The 19,853-nt window shown below is 57.6% G+C and overlaps 1 protein-coding gene across 3 annotated transcripts in view; it reads right to left on the reverse strand.

The window, feature by feature from the left end:
* LOC142906282 (mitochondrial import receptor subunit TOM40B-like) overlaps window positions 1–19,763 on the reverse strand; it is a 45,844-nt gene extending 26,081 nt beyond the window's left edge. Inside the window, exons 1-9 of one of the 3 annotated variants that reach the window (XM_076053790.1) lie at window positions 18,572–19,763; window positions 13,833–13,900; window positions 11,723–11,815; window positions 7,197–7,298; window positions 4,172–4,277; window positions 3,069–3,191; window positions 2,393–2,469; window positions 311–413; window positions 30–267 (exon numbers count right to left, since the gene is read on the reverse strand). In XM_076053790.1, coding sequence (XP_075909905.1) covers window positions 143–267; window positions 311–413; window positions 2,393–2,469; window positions 3,069–3,191; window positions 4,172–4,277; window positions 7,197–7,298; window positions 11,723–11,815; window positions 13,833–13,900; window positions 18,572–18,692 — 918 coding nt within the window. In that variant the 5' untranslated portion in view covers window positions 18,693–19,763 and the 3' untranslated portion in view covers window positions 30–142. Of the gene's footprint in view, window positions 1–29; window positions 268–310; window positions 414–2,392; window positions 2,470–3,068; window positions 3,192–4,171; window positions 4,278–7,196; window positions 7,299–11,722; window positions 11,816–13,832; window positions 13,901–18,571 lie in introns of those variants that run through there. The other 2 variants (XM_076053791.1, XM_076053789.1) reach the window with 2 other exon arrangements.
* Between the last annotated feature and the right edge of the window lie 90 nt (window positions 19,764–19,853).

Below are 19,853 nucleotides of genomic sequence, written 5' to 3' on the forward strand. Positions count from 1 at the left end.
CACAACCACCACACAGTTACTGTCGGCACACGCTGGCACAACCACAACCACCACAATCACCACCACAACCACCACACAGTTACTGTCGGCACACGCTGGCACAACCACAACCACCACAACCACCACAACCACACAGTTACTGTCAGCACACAACCACCACAACCACCACCACAACCACACAGTTACTGTCAGCACACGCTGGCACAACCATAACCACCACAACCACCACAACCACCACCACAACCACCCAGTTACTGTCGGCACACGCTGGCACCACAACCACCACCACCACCAGCGAGCGAGCGAGCACCTCTGAACACGGTGCTGGTACGCGGCAGCGTGAGTTGGTAGGCGAACGAGCAGCTGGTCTCGCGCGTCCGCGTGCTCGCCTCGAACTCCACCCCCACCTGCACCTGCGCCCCGTCACGCACACGGAGACAAAGGTCCCCCCCGTAGCCTGCACGTGCCGTCGGGCCAAGTGCCGTGGGGCGGGCGGCACCCACGTGGTGACGCGGCGTGGTGAGTGCCGTACCCGGCGGTTGGCTCTGTGGTAGTAGCCGGCGTGGTGAGTGCGGTACCTGGCGGTTGGCTCTGTGGTAGTAGCCGGTGTGGTGAGTGCCGTACCCGGCGGTTGGCTCTGTGGTAGTAGCCGGCGTGGTGAGTGCGGTACCTGGCGGTTGGCTCTGTGGTAGTAGCCGGCGTGGTGAGTGCGGTACCCGGCGGTTGGCTCTGTGGTAGTAGCCGGCGTGGTGAGTGCCGTACCTGGCGGTTGGCTCTGTGGTAGTAGCCGGCGTGGTGAGTGCCGTACCTGGCGGTTGTCTCTGTGGTAGTAGCCGGCGTGGTGAGTGCCGTACCTGGCGGTTGGCTCTGTGGTAGTAGCTGGCGTGGTGAGTGCCGTACCTGGCGGTTGGCTCTGTGGTAGTAGCCGGTGTGGTGAGTGCGGTACCTGGCGGTTAACTCTGTGGTAGTAGCCGGTGTGGTGAGTGCCGTACCTGACGGTAGTAGCTGGCGTGGTGAGTGCCGTACCTGGCGGTTGGCTCTGTGGTAGTAGCCGGTGTGGTGAGTGCCGTACCTGGCGGTTGGCTCTGTGGTAGTAGCCGGCGTGGTGAGTGCGGTACCTGGCGGTTGGCTCTGTGGTAGTAGCCGGTGTGGTGAGTGCCGTACCCGGCGGATGTCTCTGTGGTAGTAGCTGGCGTGGTGAGTGCCGTACCTGGCGGTTGGCTCTGTGGTAGTAGCCGGTGTGGTGAGTGCCGTACCCGACGGTTGGCTCTGTGGTAGTAGCCGGTGTGGTGAGTGCCGTACCCGGCGGATGTCTCTGTGGTAGTAGCCGGCGTGGTGAGTGCGGTACCTGGCGGATGTCTCTGTGGTAGTAGCTGGTGTGGTGAGTGCCGTACCTGACGGTAGTAGCCGGTGTGGTGAGTGCCGTACCTGGCGGTTGGCTCTGTGGTAGTAGCCGGTGTGGTGAGTGCCGTACCTGGCGGTTGGCTCTGTGGTAGTAGCCGGTGTGGTGAGTGCCGTACCTGACGGTAGTAGCCGGTGTGGTGAGTGCCGTACCTGGCGGTTGGCTCTGTGGTAGTAGCCGGTGTGGTGAGTGCCGTACCTGGCGGTTGGCTCTGTGGTAGTAGCCGGTGTGGTGAGTGCGGTACCTGGCGGTTAACTCTGTGGTAGTAGCCGGTGTGGTGAGTGCCGTACCTGACGGTAGTAGCTGGCGTGGTGAGTGCCGTACCTGGCGGTTGGCTCTGTGGTAGTAGCCGGTGTGGTGAGTGCCGTACCTGGCGGTTGGCTCTGTGGTAGTAGCCGGCGTGGTGAGTGCGGTACCTGGCGGTTGGCTCTGTGGTAGTAGCCGGTGTGGTGAGTGCCGTACCCGGCGGATGTCTCTGTGGTAGTAGCTGGCGTGGTGAGTGCCGTACCTGGCGGTTGGCTCTGTGGTAGTAGCCGGTGTGGTGAGTGCCGTACCCGACGGTTGGCTCTGTGGTAGTAGCCGGTGTGGTGAGTGCCGTACCCGACGGATGTCTCTGTGGTAGTAGCCGGCGTGGTGAGTGCGGTACCTGGCGGATGTCTCTGTGGTAGTAGCTGGTGTGGTGAGTGCCGTACCTGACGGTAGTAGCCGGTGTGGTGAGTGCCGTACCTGGCGGTTGGCTCTGTGGTAGTAGCCGGTGTGGTGAGTGCCGTACCTGGCGGTTGGCTCTGTGGTAGTAGCCGGTGTGGTGAGTGCCGTACCTGGCGGTTGGCTCTGTGATAGTAGCCGGTGTGGTGAGTGCCGTACCTGACGGTAGTAGCTGGCGTGGTGAGTGCCGTACCTGGCGGTTGGCTCTGTGGTAGTAGCCGGTGTGGTGAGTGCCGTACCTGACGGTTGGCTCTGTGGTAGTAGCCGGCGTGGTGAGTGCCGTACCTGGCGGTTGGCTCTGTGGTAGTAGCTGGCGTGCGCCCCGCCCTGGCCAACGTTCAGCGTGGCCACCCAGTTCTCTCCTGCGCACACACAGACACACAGACACACACACACAGACACACAGACAGATACACACACAGACACACACACAGACACACACAGACACACACAGACACACAGACACACAGACACACAGACACACAGACACACACAGACACACAGACACACACAGACACACAGACACACACAGACACACAGACACACACAGACACACACAGGCACACACAGACACACACAGACACACGCGGTGCCCGCCAGAGAGAGACACGTGGGGGAGACGCGGTGTGTGTGCGGGTGTGTGTGGTGCGTGTGTGTGCGGTGCATGTGTCCGGTGTGTGTGTGTGGTGCGTGTGTGTGTGGTGTGTGTGTGTGGCGTGTGTGTGCGTGTGTGCGGTGCGTGTGTACGTGAGTGGTGTGTGAGCGTATGGTGTGTGTGTGTGAGTGGTGCGTGTGTGCGGTGCGTGTGTATGTGAGCGGTGTCTGTGCTGTGTGTGTGCCTTGTGCTTGTGCGGTGTCTGTGTGTGTGTGTGTGGCGTGTGTGTGAGTGTGTGCGGTGCGTGTGTACGTGAGTGGTGTGCGTGTCGTGTGCGTGCCGTGTGTGTGCCGTGAGTGCGTGTACCGGTGTAGCGCCCCGCGGCCGTGAGGATGGCCCCGTGGGTGCCGGCGTGCCGGTGCAGCACAAGCTCCCCGCCCAGCGCCAGGCCCCCCCACACGCTCTGCAGGAAGTGCGCCACTGCTACACCTGACAACGCCACCACCACCACCACCATCGTCACCACCGTCACCACCATCACCACCACTATCATCGTCACCAACGTCACTACCACCACCACCATCACCGTCATCACCGTCACCACCACCACTATCGTCACCACCACCACCGCCACCACCACCACCGCCACCACCACCACCGTCACCACCACCACCGCCACCACCATCGTCACCACCATCGTCACCACCATCGTCACCACCGTCACCACCACCGTCACCACCACCGTCACCACCGTCACCACCGTCACCACCACCACTATCGTCACCACCACCACCGCCGTCGTCACTACCGTCACTACCACCACCAGTAACACCGTCACCAACGCCGCCACCACCACCACCACCACAGTCGCCATCACCACCACCGTCACCCCACCACCAACGAGACCGCCACGACCTTCACAACCTCCACCACCTGCACCACCACCACCACCACCAGCCCTAGGAACCTGGCAGAGACCCCAGTTCGATTCCCGCTCACGGCCACCGACACCGATCACAGCGAATATCTGAACCGGTCCTGGGCCTCCACTAGGTCGACTCAGCCTTAAAGGAGTACATTGGGGCGGTTTCTAAACATCAGCAATGGGGAGACAAAGGCGGCCGGGCGTGGTGTTGGCCCCCCACCCCCTCGTGTGCCGTGCTGACCTTCATTCGTGCTCGCAAGCAGCACTTGCCCCTACAGTCTGTCAGGGCTACACGGGGGATCTTTGTCTTGTGCGATCGCATAGCAGCGAGCGTATTCGCCGATAGATCCAGTGTCACGTTGATGTTGTTAGCGTAGCGGTGCGTTAGCGTCACACCGGACGTGTTGGTGAGGTTGGGGTGTCCCAGCGTGTGACTCTAGTCGTGAGGTAGCGGTGCGTTAGCGTCACACCGGACGTGTTGGCGAGGTTGGGGTGTCCCAGCGTGTGACTCTGGTCGTGTGGTAGCGGTGCGTTAGCGTCACACCGGACGTGTTGGGGAGGTTGGGGTGTCCCAGCGTGAGCGTGGCTGTGAAGTCGTCTCCCCTGTACTCCGTGTCCAGCTGCCAATTCACGAAGCGATCTTGCTGGGTCTACGGGAACACACACGGGGAGACACACGGGGAGACACAGACACACACACGGAGACATATCGTGAGACACTGGGAGACGCTAGGGGACACACTGAGACACGAGGACACACTGAGACACGGGGACACACGGGGAGACGCACGGGGAGACACACGGGGAGATAGAGACACACACACGGAGACATATCGTGAGACACTGGGACACACGGGGAGACACACGGGGAGACACACAGGGAGACACACGGGGAGACACAGACACATACACGGAGACATATCGTGAGATACGGGGAGACACGGGGAGACACACGAGGAGACACACGGGGAGACACAGACACACACGGAGACATTCCGTGAGACACTGAGAGATGCTAGGGGACACACTGAGACACACTGAGACGCTAGGGGAGACACTGAGACACGAGGACACACTGATACACGAAGGCATCGGTGAGACGTGGAGAGACGCTAGGGGAGACACTGAGACACAGAGACACACTGAGACACGAGGACACACTGAGACACAGAGGCATGGGTGAGACGCGGAGAGACGCTAGGGGAGACACAGAGACACAGAGACACACTGAGACACGAGGACACACTGAGACACGGAGGTATGGGTGAGACGCGGAGAGACGCTAGGGGAGACACAGAGACACATAGACATACTGAGACACGAGGACACACTGAGACATGGAGGTATGGGTGAGACGCGGAGAGACGCTAGGGGAGACACAGAGACACAGAGACACACTGAGACACGAGGACACACTGAGACACGGAGGTATGGGTGAGACGTGGAGAGACGTTCTGGGGAGACACAGAGACACAGAGACATACTGAGACACGGGGACACACTGAGACACGGGGAGACGCTAGGGGACACACTGAGACACAGAGACACACTGAGACGCTAGGGGACACACTGAGACACGGAGGCATCGGTGAGACACAGAGAAACACTGAGACACGAGGACACACTGAGACACGGAGGCATGGGTGAGACACGGGGAGACGCTAGGGGACACACTGAGACACGGAGACACACTGAGACATGGAGGCATGGGTGAGACGTGGAGAGACGCTAGGTGACACACTGAGACACAGAGACACACTGAGTCACCGAGACACACTGAGACATGGAGGCATGGGTGAGACGTGGAGAGACGCAAGGGGACACACTGAGACACAGACACACTGAGACACGGAGACACACTGAGACATGGAGGCATGGGTGAGACGTGGAGAAACTCTAGGGGACACACTGAGACACGGAGGCATGGGTGAGACATGGGGACACACGGGGACAAACAGAGACACGGGGACACACAGAGACACGGGGACACACTGAGACACAGAGGCATGGGTGAGACACGGGGAGACGCTAGGGGAGACACTGAGACACGGGGACACACTGAGACACGGGGACACACTGAGATACGGAGGCATGGGTGAGACACGGGGAGACGCTAGGGGAGACACTGAGACACGGGGACACACTGAGACACAGAGACACAGATACACACTGAGACACGGGGACACATGGGGAGACACATAGACACAGAGACATGGGTGAGACACGAGGACACACTGAGACACGGGGACACACTGAGACACGGAGGCATGGGTGAGACACGGGGAGACGCTAGGGGAGACACAGAGACACAGATACACACTGAGACACGGGGACACACGGGGAGACACTGAGACGCTAGGGGACACACTGAGACACAGAGACACAGATACACACTGAGACACGGGGACACATGGGGAGACACATAGACACAGAGACATGGGTGAGACACGAGGACACACTGAGACACGGGGACACACTGAGACACGGAGGCATGGGTGAGACACGGGGAGACGCTAGGGGAGACACAGAGACACAGATACACACTGAGACACGGGGACACACGGGGAGACACTGAGACGCTAGGGGACACACTGAGACACAGAGACATGGGTGAGACACGAGGACACACTGAGACACGGGGACACACTGAGACACGGAGGCATGGGTGAGACACGGGGAGACGCTAGGGGAGACACTGAGACACAGATACACACTGAGACACGGGGACACACTGAGACACGGGGACACACTGAGACACGGAGGCATGGGTGAGACACGGGGAGACGCTAGGGGAGATGACGCGCCGATTGTTGCAGAAGTTCGCAGGGCAAATCCGGCCGGGCTCCCTGGTTAACGCTGCACCACAAGTCCACCGCGAGTCCACCGTGAGTCGTGAGTTCACTGTGAGTCCACCGTGAGTCCACCGCGAGTCCACCGCGAGTCGTGAGTCCACTGTGAGTCCACCGTGAGTCCACCGTGAGTCCACCACGAGTCGTGAGTCCACCGTGAGTCGTGAGTCCACCGTGAGTTCACCGTGAGTCCACCGTGAGTCCACCGGGAGTCCACTGTAAGTCCACCGCGAGTCCACCACGAGTCGTGAGTCCACCGCTAGTCCACCGTGAGTCCACCGTGAGTCCACCACGAGTCGTGAGTCCACCGTGAGTCCACCGTGAGTCCACCACGAGTCGTGAGTCCACCGTGAGTCCACCGTGAGTCCACCACGAGTCGTGAGTCCACCGCTAGTCCACCGTGAGTCCACCGTGAGTCCACCGTGAGTCGTGAGTCCACCGTGAGTCCACCGTGAGTCCACCGTGAGTCCACCGTGAGTCGTGAGTCCACTGCGAGTCCACCGCGAGTCCACCGTGAGTCCACCGCGAGTCCACCGCGAGAGCCGCCGTCCACCGCGTGCCGGCGTCACGGGCACAGCGTTGGCCAGATTGAGAAGACACGTGAAGCGCCGTGTGCTTCGCTCACGGCAGGCGCCGCCGCCGCCGCCGCCGCCGCCACCACCGGACCCTTCCAGGAACCTCCCGGGAGCGAGCCGTGGGGCTCGGCGCGGACGCTCGCACCTGGAAGACGGCCTTGGTGCGGATGTGCTCCGTCAGGCGGTGGGAGCATTGGGCGTTGAGGCTCCCCGAGCTGTCCATCTCTCCCAGCAGCACCGGGTAGCACTGCAGAGACAACGGTCCGCCCCAACCCCGTGTAGCCTCAACAGACTGCTGGGGCCTACGACTGCGGCACTGTGCCACACGACGGGGGTGGGTGGGCCAGCGCCACGCCCGGCCGCCTTTGTATCCCCCAGTGGTGGCGATGTTTACCACACACAGCACCAGGTACTCATTTGAGGCCGAGTCGACATAGGGGAGGCCCAGGATCGGTTCAGATAATCGTCACCGGTGTTGGTTGTGAGCGGGAATTGAACCCGGGTCGCCGGTTTTGTAGCGCAGCGTAGCGCTAACCGCTGCACTACCGCTCCCTACAACTGCACGCACACTCGCACACACACATAACAACAGCCGCCATTCGCCACTAGGTGGCGGTGACGTCACGACGGCGCTTGTGCCAGGTCATGTGTACGTTGATGCCGCATTTAGTGTTGAATGCCCGCTGGCAGGAGGTCACGGGGCAGACCCAGGTGCCACGGGTCGACTGACTGAGATGAGTGGCTGATGCACCAGCTGCGCCCCCTACTGTGCCAACTTTCTGTGCTTTATCCACCCGGCGCTCCGCTCGTTGTTGTGAGCGTCGCTCCTCCGCCCTCCGTTGTTGGAATGCGACTACCTCCAACTGCCCAGCAGCGTCCTTCACGAGCCTCCTCCACAGAGGCCGATCTTGACACCGCTAGTACCAGTCATCAGCAAGTCCACTCAGCTCCACGTCCTCCTGTACCACATCACTCCATCTCTTCTCTAGCCCATTCCGCGCCCGTTTAGCCCCCTCGATCCAGCCGAACAAAAGCAGTTTAGGCATGCGGGCTACATGACCTAGCCAACGCAGTCTTGTCTGCCAGAGGAGCTCACCGATGAGACTTTGTTTAGGTCTTTCAAGGATTTGCGAGCTCCTCACACAATCCAGCCTGGTTAAACCAGGATGGATCGTAAGCAGGCCAGCCTGAATGTTTCTAACTGGTGAAGATGTTCCATTAGGGGGGGTCCACGTTTTGCAAGCGTAGAGAAGGGAGGGCATGATCGTGGCCAAGAAGACCTGAAGCTTCGTGTGGAGCGACAGACCAGGCAGCTTCCACACATCGTTACGCAGCCGATGAAAAGATATTGCCGCTCGACTGATTCGGAGTGAGACACTGCCCAGGTATGGGAAACTCTCCACTCTCTCCACAACTGCCTCATCACCAATTTTGAGTTTTGGGGGTGGAGTGTCCGATGGTACAAAATACCCAGGCAGGTGCTTAGTTTTGGTAGGGCTGATGGTAAGGCCCCACCTCTTAGTGGCAAGCTCCAGGTTCAGCAGCAGCGCCTCCAATTTCTCCTCTGAATGAGCAGCAGATCATCGGCATAGATAACGTGGTTGACCAATAGGGAGGCATCCCTTTACCGCACCCGGGCATCGATCAGCCTCCCATTGTATCTGTATCAGATGGAAATTCCTCCGGTACAGCCATCGAAGGCGTCACGAACTACGTGGTCAAAATCGATGTTAAATCATGTGGGAGCCAGAGGACCCCAAAGTGAACAGGAAATGGCTCCGACTCCCAGCAACGTAGTTTTACCCCGGCCCGCTCACCATCATGAAGGTCCTTAATGATCGTGAGCAGAGGGTCAGGTACTCCGAAAACATGAAGAACAACCCAGAGCCCAGGCCTACTGATAGTATTATAGGCCTTGACCAGGTCAATAAAGCAGAGATGTAGGTCTTGCTGGAATTCCGTACACCTCTGCTGTAGCAGACGGACAAAAAATATGGCATCTGTGCAGGACCGCTCTTTCCTGAAACCGCATTGGGGCTCCGCAAGCCTCTCCTCTGCGTGCCTGGCAAGGCGATGTTGAATAATCCTTGCCAGGACCTTTCCCGGCACACTGAGGAGTGAGATGCCCCTGTAGTTGTTACAGTCTGTGCGGTCCCCCTTCTTAAAGAGGGGGACCACCAGGGCATCCTTCCAATCCTGCGGAACCCGTCAAGTGGTCCAGACTGTTGTTATGATGTCATATAAGGCAGTCTGTGCACAAACGCCACCCTCCCTTAGCATTTCGCTTGGGCGATCATCTCTGCCCGGTGCCTTTCCTGGTCTCAGGCTCTGGATCGCCTTCAGTACTCCCTCAACAGATGAACCTTACGGCGGTACCCCGGGATACCATAGTACCCCGGCTCTCGCATAATGTCCGTGATGCAGTAATTTTTAGTCTGTTGATGGTCGGCGATGTGGCAATCGACTCATCTTGACGAGCTGTACTCACGATGCACCGCTACGGTGCGTACGAACTTTCAGTGTTTCAGCGCAATCGTCCTCTCTGCGTTTCGACATCGCAGAGTGTGGCACCGATGTCGGATTGATTGGTAGCCCAGTCGCGGAGTTGAGTACACCCCTGGAAAAAATTGTGTCCCAGAAATAAAATATTTAATTGCCTCGGCCATTTTGTATTATTTGATACCCCGGGGTACTGCCATAAGGATCACATGGCTCAGCGAATCTGCAAACCTGTTGGATTATCGTTCTTTCCCCTAATGATGGTAATAGGTGTGGCACTGCAGATTAATTTGTTGATGGAATTAAAGAGCGATTTATGATCGCCTTCCAATCACTCCAGATGAGGTCCTCAGCAACCTGCGACCACCACCCATCCTTGCAGCGCCTCACGGCCCTCCGAACCTCCGAGCAAAGGCTGTGGTAAGCCTCCTCATTCTCTGATGTGGAATGCTGTAGACAATAAGAGTGGGCCTGTCGCTTTTTCTCAGCCAGCCTGAACACCTTTTCTGTCAGCCAGGGTCTCTGGGGAGGTCTGAACCATGTACCCAATGCAGCCATTGCAGCTTCAATTCTAAACCTCGCCCATTTCCCCTCGACATCAGGAGGAGTGGGGGACGATGCCAACCCCAGCTGCAAGCGTTGATGAAATTCTCGCTTACAACTTCATCAGCTAGCTGAGACCAGGCCACTATGAGTTTGAATGGGGTCCTGGGTGTACACCTACCACCAGAGTGGAAGAATGGCAGGCGCATCTTACAGATGATAAGTCGATGGTCAGTGGGCAGATCAGCTCCATGGTAGGTCCTGGTGTCAAGGACATGGGCCCGCATTTGCTGATCTGTCACTACGTAGTCCAGCAGATATTGTTGCTTGGACCCGACATACATCCATTATGTTGTGTGGATGCGCCGATGCTGGAACAGCGTGTTGGTAATTACAAGCCCATGGGCTACACAATAATCTAGCAGCCTCTGTTGTTATTGAGCTGATCTGGCCCATGCCCTCCAATCACTCCAGACCAGGTGCCAGCATCATGAGCAACTCGGGCATTGACGTCACCCAACAAGATGACTCTATCCCGAGGGGCCACTTTAGCCAGCACCTGTGACAGGAGGTCATAGAAGGCATCTGACTCATCGGCCTTGCCTCGATCCCTCCACGGATGTTCGTCTTCAGTGGGGGCATAAGTAACCACGACCACCACTCCTCCCCTCGAGTTGATGGGAAGGTAAGCTCAAATAGGCCTGGGGCTTACAGCTTCCCACACCTCACCACCACACTTCCACGCCCCCTTCATTCTATTTTTCAGAACAAGAGCCACTCCCTGTTGTTTGGCAGTCTCCTGCCCCGAGTAGAGGACTGTCCACCCCTCATGGTTGCAGGAGCCAGAACCGGTCCACCAGACCTGAACGCCACAGAGATCCAGGCGGTACCGGTCCAGCTCCCGACAGAGGAGTGGCAGCCTCTCCTCCACAGTGAGCGCTCGAACATTCCACGTGGCCACACACAGTGGCTTTTTGCTGTTTCTGTAGGAACCCCGAGCGTAGATATTCAATCTCCTGGCTTCGCCAGATGGGGTTTGGCCAGGAGACGTCATAGACGCCTGATGCCCTGGCACAAGCTTAATTCGATTTTCATTCCGTGGTATTTTGGTAATTTATTTGAAGGTGGAGGGGTTACCAGCCCCTCGCACCTGTCCAGAGCCCCCATTTGACCATTGTGGTGGTTACAAACGCCTTGAAGGGAAAGGGCCAATCTACATTGTCCCTCCCCCCTACGGCACTGCCCACCACAGCGTTGCCGTCCGTCACCAACGAGGAGGTGGGGGGTTGTTCTGCCCCCCCCACACACGTCCCCCCCCCCACGCCCCGCCCACGTCCCCCCCCACGTCTCCCCCCCATGCTCCCCCCAAGTCTCCCCCCCCCCAACGTCTCCCCCCCCCCAACGTCTCCCCCCCCACGTCTCCCCCCCATGCTCCCCCCACGTCACCCCCACCCCACGTCTCCCCCCACGTCTCCCCCCCCAACGTCTCCCCCCATGCTCCCCCCAAGTCTCCCCCCCCCCCACATCTCCCCCCCCCATGTCTCCCCCCCATGCTCCCCCCACGTCTCCCCCCACACCTCCCACCCCCCCGCGGTCGTGGGGGGGCTGCGCTCTCCGCTCGCCACCCACCTCACCGGGCCCCCACTCGGAGCTGCCGACGTAGGTGGTGCTGAACTGGTAACCGGGCAGCCCCAGGGCGCTCATGATCACCGTGTGGCTGGCCTGCAAACAAAGACAAAGGTCCCCCGCGTAGCCTCAGCAGATTGTTGGGGGCAAGTGTCGCAGCACCTCGGCACCCGTGAAGGCCGCCGGCACGGAGCACGCGGAGGCGGCGATGTTCACGCACCGCGCCGGGTACCCGATTGAGGTCGACAAAGTTCACCCCCCCGCACCGTACAGCCTTTACCGGGACGCCGATCCCAGTGCCGTTGGCAAGCGGCACCGGCGAAGGCCGCCCCACGGCTGTTGTTCACTTGGCGCGCGCCACTTAAGGCCGAGTCGACCTAGGGGAGGCCCAGGACCAGTTCAAACATCGCTCGCCACTGGCGTTGGCCGTGTGAGCGGGAATGGAACTCGCCTCGACGCCGGGTTCAGGGTGCGGCGCGCTAACCGCTGTGCCATCGCTCCACCCGCACGCACGCACGTACACACGTACACACGTACACACGTACACACACGTACACACGTACACACGTGCACACGCACACACACGTACACACATATACACACATATACACGCGCACACGCACACACGTACACACGCACACACGTGCACACGCACACACACGTACACACATATACACGCGCACACGCACACACGTACACACGCACACACGTGCACACGCACACACGTGCACACGCACACACACGTACACACATATACACGCGCACACGCACACACGTACACACGCACACACGTGCACACGCACACACGTGCACACGCACACACACGTACACACATATACACGTGCACACGCACACACGTACACACGTGCACACACACACACGTATACACGTACACACATGTATACACGCGCACACGCGTACACACGCACACGCGTACACACGTACACACACACGCACACGTATACACACGTGCACACGTACAAACACGCACACACACACGTACACGCGCACACGTACATACGCACACACGTACACATGCACACACGCATACACACGCACACATGTACACACGCACACACGTACACACGTACACGCACACACGTACACACGCACACATGCACACACGTACACACGTACACACGCATACACGCGCACACATGTACACACGCACATACGTACACACGCGCACACACACACACATGTACACACGCATGCATAACACACGCGTATAAGTGCACGTGCTCTCTTCACATGTCCCGCACAGACAGACCCGGTCTCACAGCTACCCCCCCCCCTCCTCAACACCAGATCTAAGCCACCGCGGTTTTCCGCTGCCCATTTGCGAGCTGAGCCGTGACCAAGCCGGGCTACCCCCACCCTCGGAAGAGGCTAAAACTGAAAACTGTATTTTTATTTTACCAGGCGAGGCTCACTGAGCTGCTGTGAGCTCTCGTTCAGAAGTGACGAGGCCGTCGCGAATGAGAGCTCGACGGAATTGGCACATCGTCATCATCGTCATCGTCGTCACGTGGAAAATTATCGCAGACAAATCACTCGAAACGCGTGACGTGGATCCTAAATGTGTGGGGAAAACCCAGAGGAGCCCCCTCCCCGCCCCTCCCCCCCCTCGAGCAAAATCCACGCAACCACGGGGAGAGAGCGATAGAGACACGCAAACTCCAAATATACAGCAGCAGCAGGCATCGTCAGGGTCGGGATCGAACCCACGACCTCCTGCATACCAGGCGAGGTAGTAAACATCTCCTAGCCACCGTGATGATGAGAGCGATAGAGACACGCAAACTCCAAATATACCGCAGCAGCAGCAGGCATCGTCAGGGCCGGGATCGAACCCACGACCTCCTGCATACCAGGCGAGGTTGTTAACATCTCGTAGCCACCGTGGCGTCCGATTCTGACTTCGGGGCCAAGCAGGGCCAGGGGCGGGGCTACCGACGCGTTCGCCGCCGTGTGACGTCGGCGGTACAGCTCAGCTCGGCTCGGCTTCTGCGGTGGAAAAAAACAAATCCGGTGCCTCCTGAGCCACGCTGGCACGGCCCTGGCACACGGCACGGTTTGTGCCAGGGGAAAAACAGATTCGAGTGACCCGTACCTTGAAGTGGCTGCTGAGCTCCTTGTTCACTGTCACCTTGACGCCTTCCATTTGCACAGGGAACACATCTGTACACACACACACAGGCACATACATAAAGACAAAGATCCCCCGTGTAGGGACAAGTGCTGTTAGCAAGCACCTATTAAGGCCGGCACGGCACACGAGGGGGTGGATGGCCAGCACCACGCCCGGCCACTTTTGTTTCCCCAGTGGCGATGTTTACGCATCTCACTAGGTACTCATTTGAGGCGGAGTCGACCTAGAGGAGGCCCAGGACCGGTGCCAGACAATCGCCGCTTTTGCTGCTGTTGGCCGTGAGCAGGGCTCCAACTTGGCCCCGCCGGGGTTCGCAACCATCCACACACCCACCCACACACCCACACACACATCCACACACACCCACACACACACCCACACACACACCCACACACACCCACACACCCACACACACACCTACACACACACCCACACACATCCACACACACACCCACACACACATCCACACACACACCCACACAACCACACACACCCACACAACCACACACAACCACACACACCCACACACACACCCACACCCACACACATCCACACACCCACACACACTCACACACCGACACAACAACAACCGCCATTCGCCATTAAGTGGCGGTGACGTCACCACGACGCTTGTGCCAGGCCATGTGCACCTTGAGGCCACGTGAAGTGTAGAACGCCCGCTGGCAGGAGGTCACGGGGCAGACCCAGGTGCCACGGGTCGACTGACTGATATGACTGGCTGATGCACCACCTGTGCCCCCTAATGTGCCAACCTGCTGTGCTTTAGCCACCCGGCGCTCCGCTCGTTGTTGTGAGCATTGCTCCTCCGCCCTCCGTTGTTGTTGGAGGGCGACTGCCTCCAACTGCCCAGTAGCGTCCTTCACGAGCCTCCTCCACAGAGGCCGATCTTGACACCGCTGGTACCAGTCATCGGCAAGTCCACTTAGCTCCACGTCCTCCTGTACCACATCACTCCATCTCCTCTCTAGCCCGTGCCGCGCCCTTTTAGCCCCCTCGATCCGGCCGAACAAAAGCTGTTTCGGCATGCGGTGGCTGGGCATGTGGGCTACATGACCCAGCCAACGCAGCCTTGCCTGCCGGAGGAGCTCACCGATGGGACCTTGACAAGATCTTTCAAGGATTTGTGAGCTCCTCACACAATCCAGCCTGGTTAAACCCAGGATGGATCGTAGGCAGGCTAGCCTAAATGTTTCTAACCAGCGAAGATGTTCCATTAGGGGGGTCCACGTTTCGTAAGCATAGAGAAGGGAGGGAATGACCGTGGCCGAGAAGACCTGAAGCTTAGTGCGGAGCGTTACGCAACCGATGAAAAGATATTTCTGCTCGACTGATTCGGAGTGAGACCTTTGCTGTTAAACTGGAGCCGGTCATAAGCACACTGCCTAGGTATGGGAAACTCTCCACTCTCTCCACAACTGCCGCATCACCGATTGGGAGTTGAACAGATCAATAAAGCAGGGATGTAGGTCTTGCTGGAATTCCCTACACCTCTGCTGTAGCAGACAGACAGAAAATATGGCATCTGTGCAGGACCGCCCTTTCCTGAAACCGCATTGGGGCTCCGCAAGCCTCTCCTCAGCGTGCCTGGCAAGGCGATGTTGAATAATCCTTGCCAGGACCTTTCCCGACACATTGAGGAATAAGATGCCCCTGTAGTTGTTACAGTCTGTGTGGTCCCCCTTCTTAAAGAGGGGGACCACCAGGGCATCCTTCCAGTCCTGCTGAACCCGTCCAGTAGTCCAGACTGTTGTTATGATGTCATATAGGGCAGTCTGTGCACCAACGCCACCTTCCCTCAGCATTTCGCTTGGGAGATCATCTCTGCCTGGTGCCTTTCATGGTCTCAGACTCCGGATCGCCTTCAGTACTTCCTCAACAGATGGCACCTCAGCCAGCCACTCACAGGGGGTGACTTCTTCCAATATTTGAGGCACCGCAGCCTCAGCAGTGTCATCCCCACTTTGTGCCATGATGTTTCCTGGCTGAGGGATTTCCTCTCCCCCAGGACCTCACAAAAATGCTCAGCAAATTTGCAAACCTGTTCCTGGGGGTAGGAGATTGGATCACCGTTTTTTCCCCTAATGATGGTAATAGGTGTGGCACTGCAGGTTATTTTTTTGATGGAGTTAAATAGAGATTTGTGATCGCGGGCCACTGAGGCAGACTCCATCTCTTCAGCAACCCGCGACCCCCACCCATCCTTGCAGCGCCTCATGGATCTCTGAACCTCCGAGCGAAGGCTGCGGTAAGCCTCCTCATTCTCTGATGTGGAATACTGTAGACAATAAGAGTGGGCCTGTCGCTTTTTCTCAGCCAGCCTGAACACCTCTTCTGTCAGCCAGGGTCTCTGGGGAGGTCTGAACCATGTACCCAACGCAGCCATTGCAGCTTCAGTTCTAAACCTCGCCCATTTCCCCTCGACATCAGGAGGAGTGGGGGACGATCCCAACCCCAGCCGCAAGCGATGATGAAATTCTCATTTGCAACTTTCATCAGCTGAGACCAGGCCACTTTAGGTAGGAATGGGGTCCTGGGTGTACACCCACCACCGGAGCAGAAGAATGGCAGGCGCATCTTACAGATGACTAGTCGATGGTCAGAGGGCAGATCAGCTCCACGGTAGGTCCTGGTGTCAAGGACATGGGCTCGCATCCGCTGGTCCGTCACTATGTAGTCCAGCAGATGTTCTTGCTTGGACCCGGCATGCATCCATGATGTTGTGTGGATGCGCCGATGCCGGAACAGCGTGTTAGTAATTACAAGCCCATGTGCTGCACAAAAATCTAGCAGCCTCCTACCCTTGTTATTGAGCTGATTTGGCCCATGCCCTCCAATCACTCCAAACCAGGTGCCAGCATCATGACCAACTCGGGCATTAAAGTCACCCAACAAGATGATTATCCCGAGGGGCCACTTTCGCCAGCACCTGTGACAGGAGGTCATAGAAGGAATCTGACTCATCGGCTTTGCCTGCATCCCTCCACGGATGTTCGTCTTCGGTGGGGGCATAAGTAACCACGACCACTACTCCTCGCCTCCGACTGATCAGAAGGCGAGCCCAAAGTAGCCTGGGGCTTACAGCTTCCCACACCTCACCGCCACGCTCCCACGCCCCCTTCATTCTTTTGTTCATAAGAGCCACACCCTGTTGTTTGACAGTCTGCTGCCCCGAGTAGAGGACTGTTCACCCCTCATGATGGCAGGAGCCAGAACCGGTCCACCGGACCTCCTGAATGCCACAGATATCCAGGCGGTACCGGTCCAGCTCCTGACAGAGGAGTGGCAGCCTCTACTCCGCAGTGAGCGTTCGAACATTCCACGTGGCCACACGTAGTGGCTTTTCGTTGTTTCTGGAGGAGCCCCGAGGGTAGAGATTCAATCTCCTGGCTCCGCCAATTGGGGTTTGGCCAGGAGACGTCATAGACGCCTGTCCCCCCGGGGCCTCCGGCACAAGCTTATTAGTTACATATTTTATACGTGGTTTAGTGGCACATTTTTGAAGGTGGAGGGGTTACCAGCCCCTCGCACCCATCCAGAGCTCCCGTTTAGCCCCTGTGGTGGACACAGATTCCATGAGGGGAGGAGCCAATCGGAATTGGCCCTCCCCCCACAGCACTGTCCACGATAGAGTTGTCCGTCCGGCATCGCGAGGAGGTAGGGGGTTGTTTTGCCGGACACGCACCCACACACACACCCACACATACACCCACACATACTCGCACACACACACCCACACACACCCCCACACACACCCCCACACTCACACACTCACACATACACACACTCACCCACACACTCACACACCCACACATACACACTCACCCACACACACACTCACCCACACACACACACCCACACACACACTCACCCACACACTCACACACCCCCACACACTCACCCCCACACACTCACACACACCCCCACACACTCACACACACCCCCACACACACTCACCCACACACTCACACACCCACACACATACCCCCACACTCACCCCCACACACTCACACACACCCCCACACACACACATACTCACCCCCACACACTCACACACACACTCACACACACACTCACACACACTCACACACACACCCCCACACCCCCACACACTCACCCCCACACCCCCACACACTCACACACACACACACCCACACACTCACACACACACCCACACATTCACACACTCACACACACTCACACACCCCCACACCCTCACACACCCACACACTCACACACACCCTCACACACACACTCACACACCCACACACTCACACCCTCACACACACACACACCCACACACTCACACACACCCTCACACACACCCACACACTCACACACCCACACACTCACACCCTCACACACACACTCACACACACACACACCCACACACTCACACACACCCTCACACACACACACACCCACACACTCACACACCCACACACTCACACACACACACCCACACCCCCACACACTCACACACACACTCACACACACACACACCCCCACAGACACACACACCCCCACACACACACACACACCCCCACACACTCACACCACCACATTGACCGGCGTGGTGAAGTATGGTCAAACAACCTCCGTGACGTGTTGGGGGGGCAGCAGTCGGCATCCCTATCCAGCAGTGGAGTGACTCGATCCAGCAGTGGATAGAGCCTCGTCACCTTTGCACTGGCGGTGGAGGGAGTCGAAGGAGCCGGGGTTGGGCAGGTTCGACGTTCCGCGGCCCCGACCCGGCGCGGGAGGAGGAGGAGGGCGGCGAGGGTCCAGGGAGCCATGCCGCATCGCTTAACACGCAGCTAAATTACCTACAGCGGATAGGCACGGCGGATTACATTTCCTAGTCTCGATGAGCACGTATAATTGCATTTCCCACTGCGGATTGGAGCGGCGCGTTGGATTTGATAACGGGTGGGGGTGTGTGCGATTGGATCGCCTAAACATTGATGACGTTTGCAAGTGGAATTATATTTAGATTTAAAGCTTTCGTGACTGCAGTGATTCATATTATTGGTTCTTTCGGTAAAGTCACGTTGAAGGGAAACAATAAAATATATATAAAACAATAAAATTCTCACGACGTTTCGACTGTAACACATCATCAGGTGTGAAAACCAACGGCAAGAACATTTGTGTTACAGTCGAAACGTCGTGAGAATTTTTTATAGTTTTATATATAATTTATTATTTTATTGTTTCCCTTCAACGTGACTTTACCGAAAGAACCAAGAATATAAGTGGAATTATATTTACTACAGTTGATACGAATGGGTAAATGGATATCGCATTGTGGATAGGCATTGGGGTTTGGATATCGCAGTGCGGATAGGCATTCGGGGTTTGGATATCGCAATGCGGATGGGTATGGGGGATAGATATCGCAGTGCGGATAGGCATCGGGGTTTGAATATCGTAGTGCGATAGGCATCGGGGTTTGAATATCGCAATGCGGATAGACATCGGGGCGTTGGATATCGCAGTGCGGATAGGCATCAGGGTATTGGATATCGCAGTGCGGATGGGTATCGGGGTTTGGATATCGCAGTGCGGATAGGAATGGCCCATTGCAATACCGAATATGGATGGGAAAGAAACTCCACGCATTCGGAGTAGCCTTTAAAAGGCTAAATACACAATAGGCGACGTTTTGGGCAATGGCCCTTCGCAGCACAATTCAATTAGGTGACCACTGCGTTAGCAGCGGTTGTGCTTGACGTCACTGCAACAGGTTACCCAGAATGCAACGTGCCAGCAAAGTGTTATAATTTATCGTTTAATTGGCTTGCGTGGCAACAATCGCCGACCTGTTGAATGGATCGTTTCGTCTCTCGAGAGCTAGATAATTATTATTCACACGCCTGGTGAAGTTTTTCATCGGAACAAGTTTCAAATGTCCTTCTCATCAGGCCCCACGGTGTACAGCAGCAGCCATCCAAACTCAGTCAC

This window comes from Petromyzon marinus, chromosome 62, assembly GCF_048934315.1.
Source record: "Petromyzon marinus isolate PM22_M1 ecotype Great Lakes invasive population chromosome 62, UKy_Petmar_22M1.pri1.0, whole genome shotgun sequence".
Taxonomy (NCBI): Eukaryota; Metazoa; Chordata; class Hyperoartia; order Petromyzontiformes; family Petromyzontidae; genus Petromyzon; species Petromyzon marinus.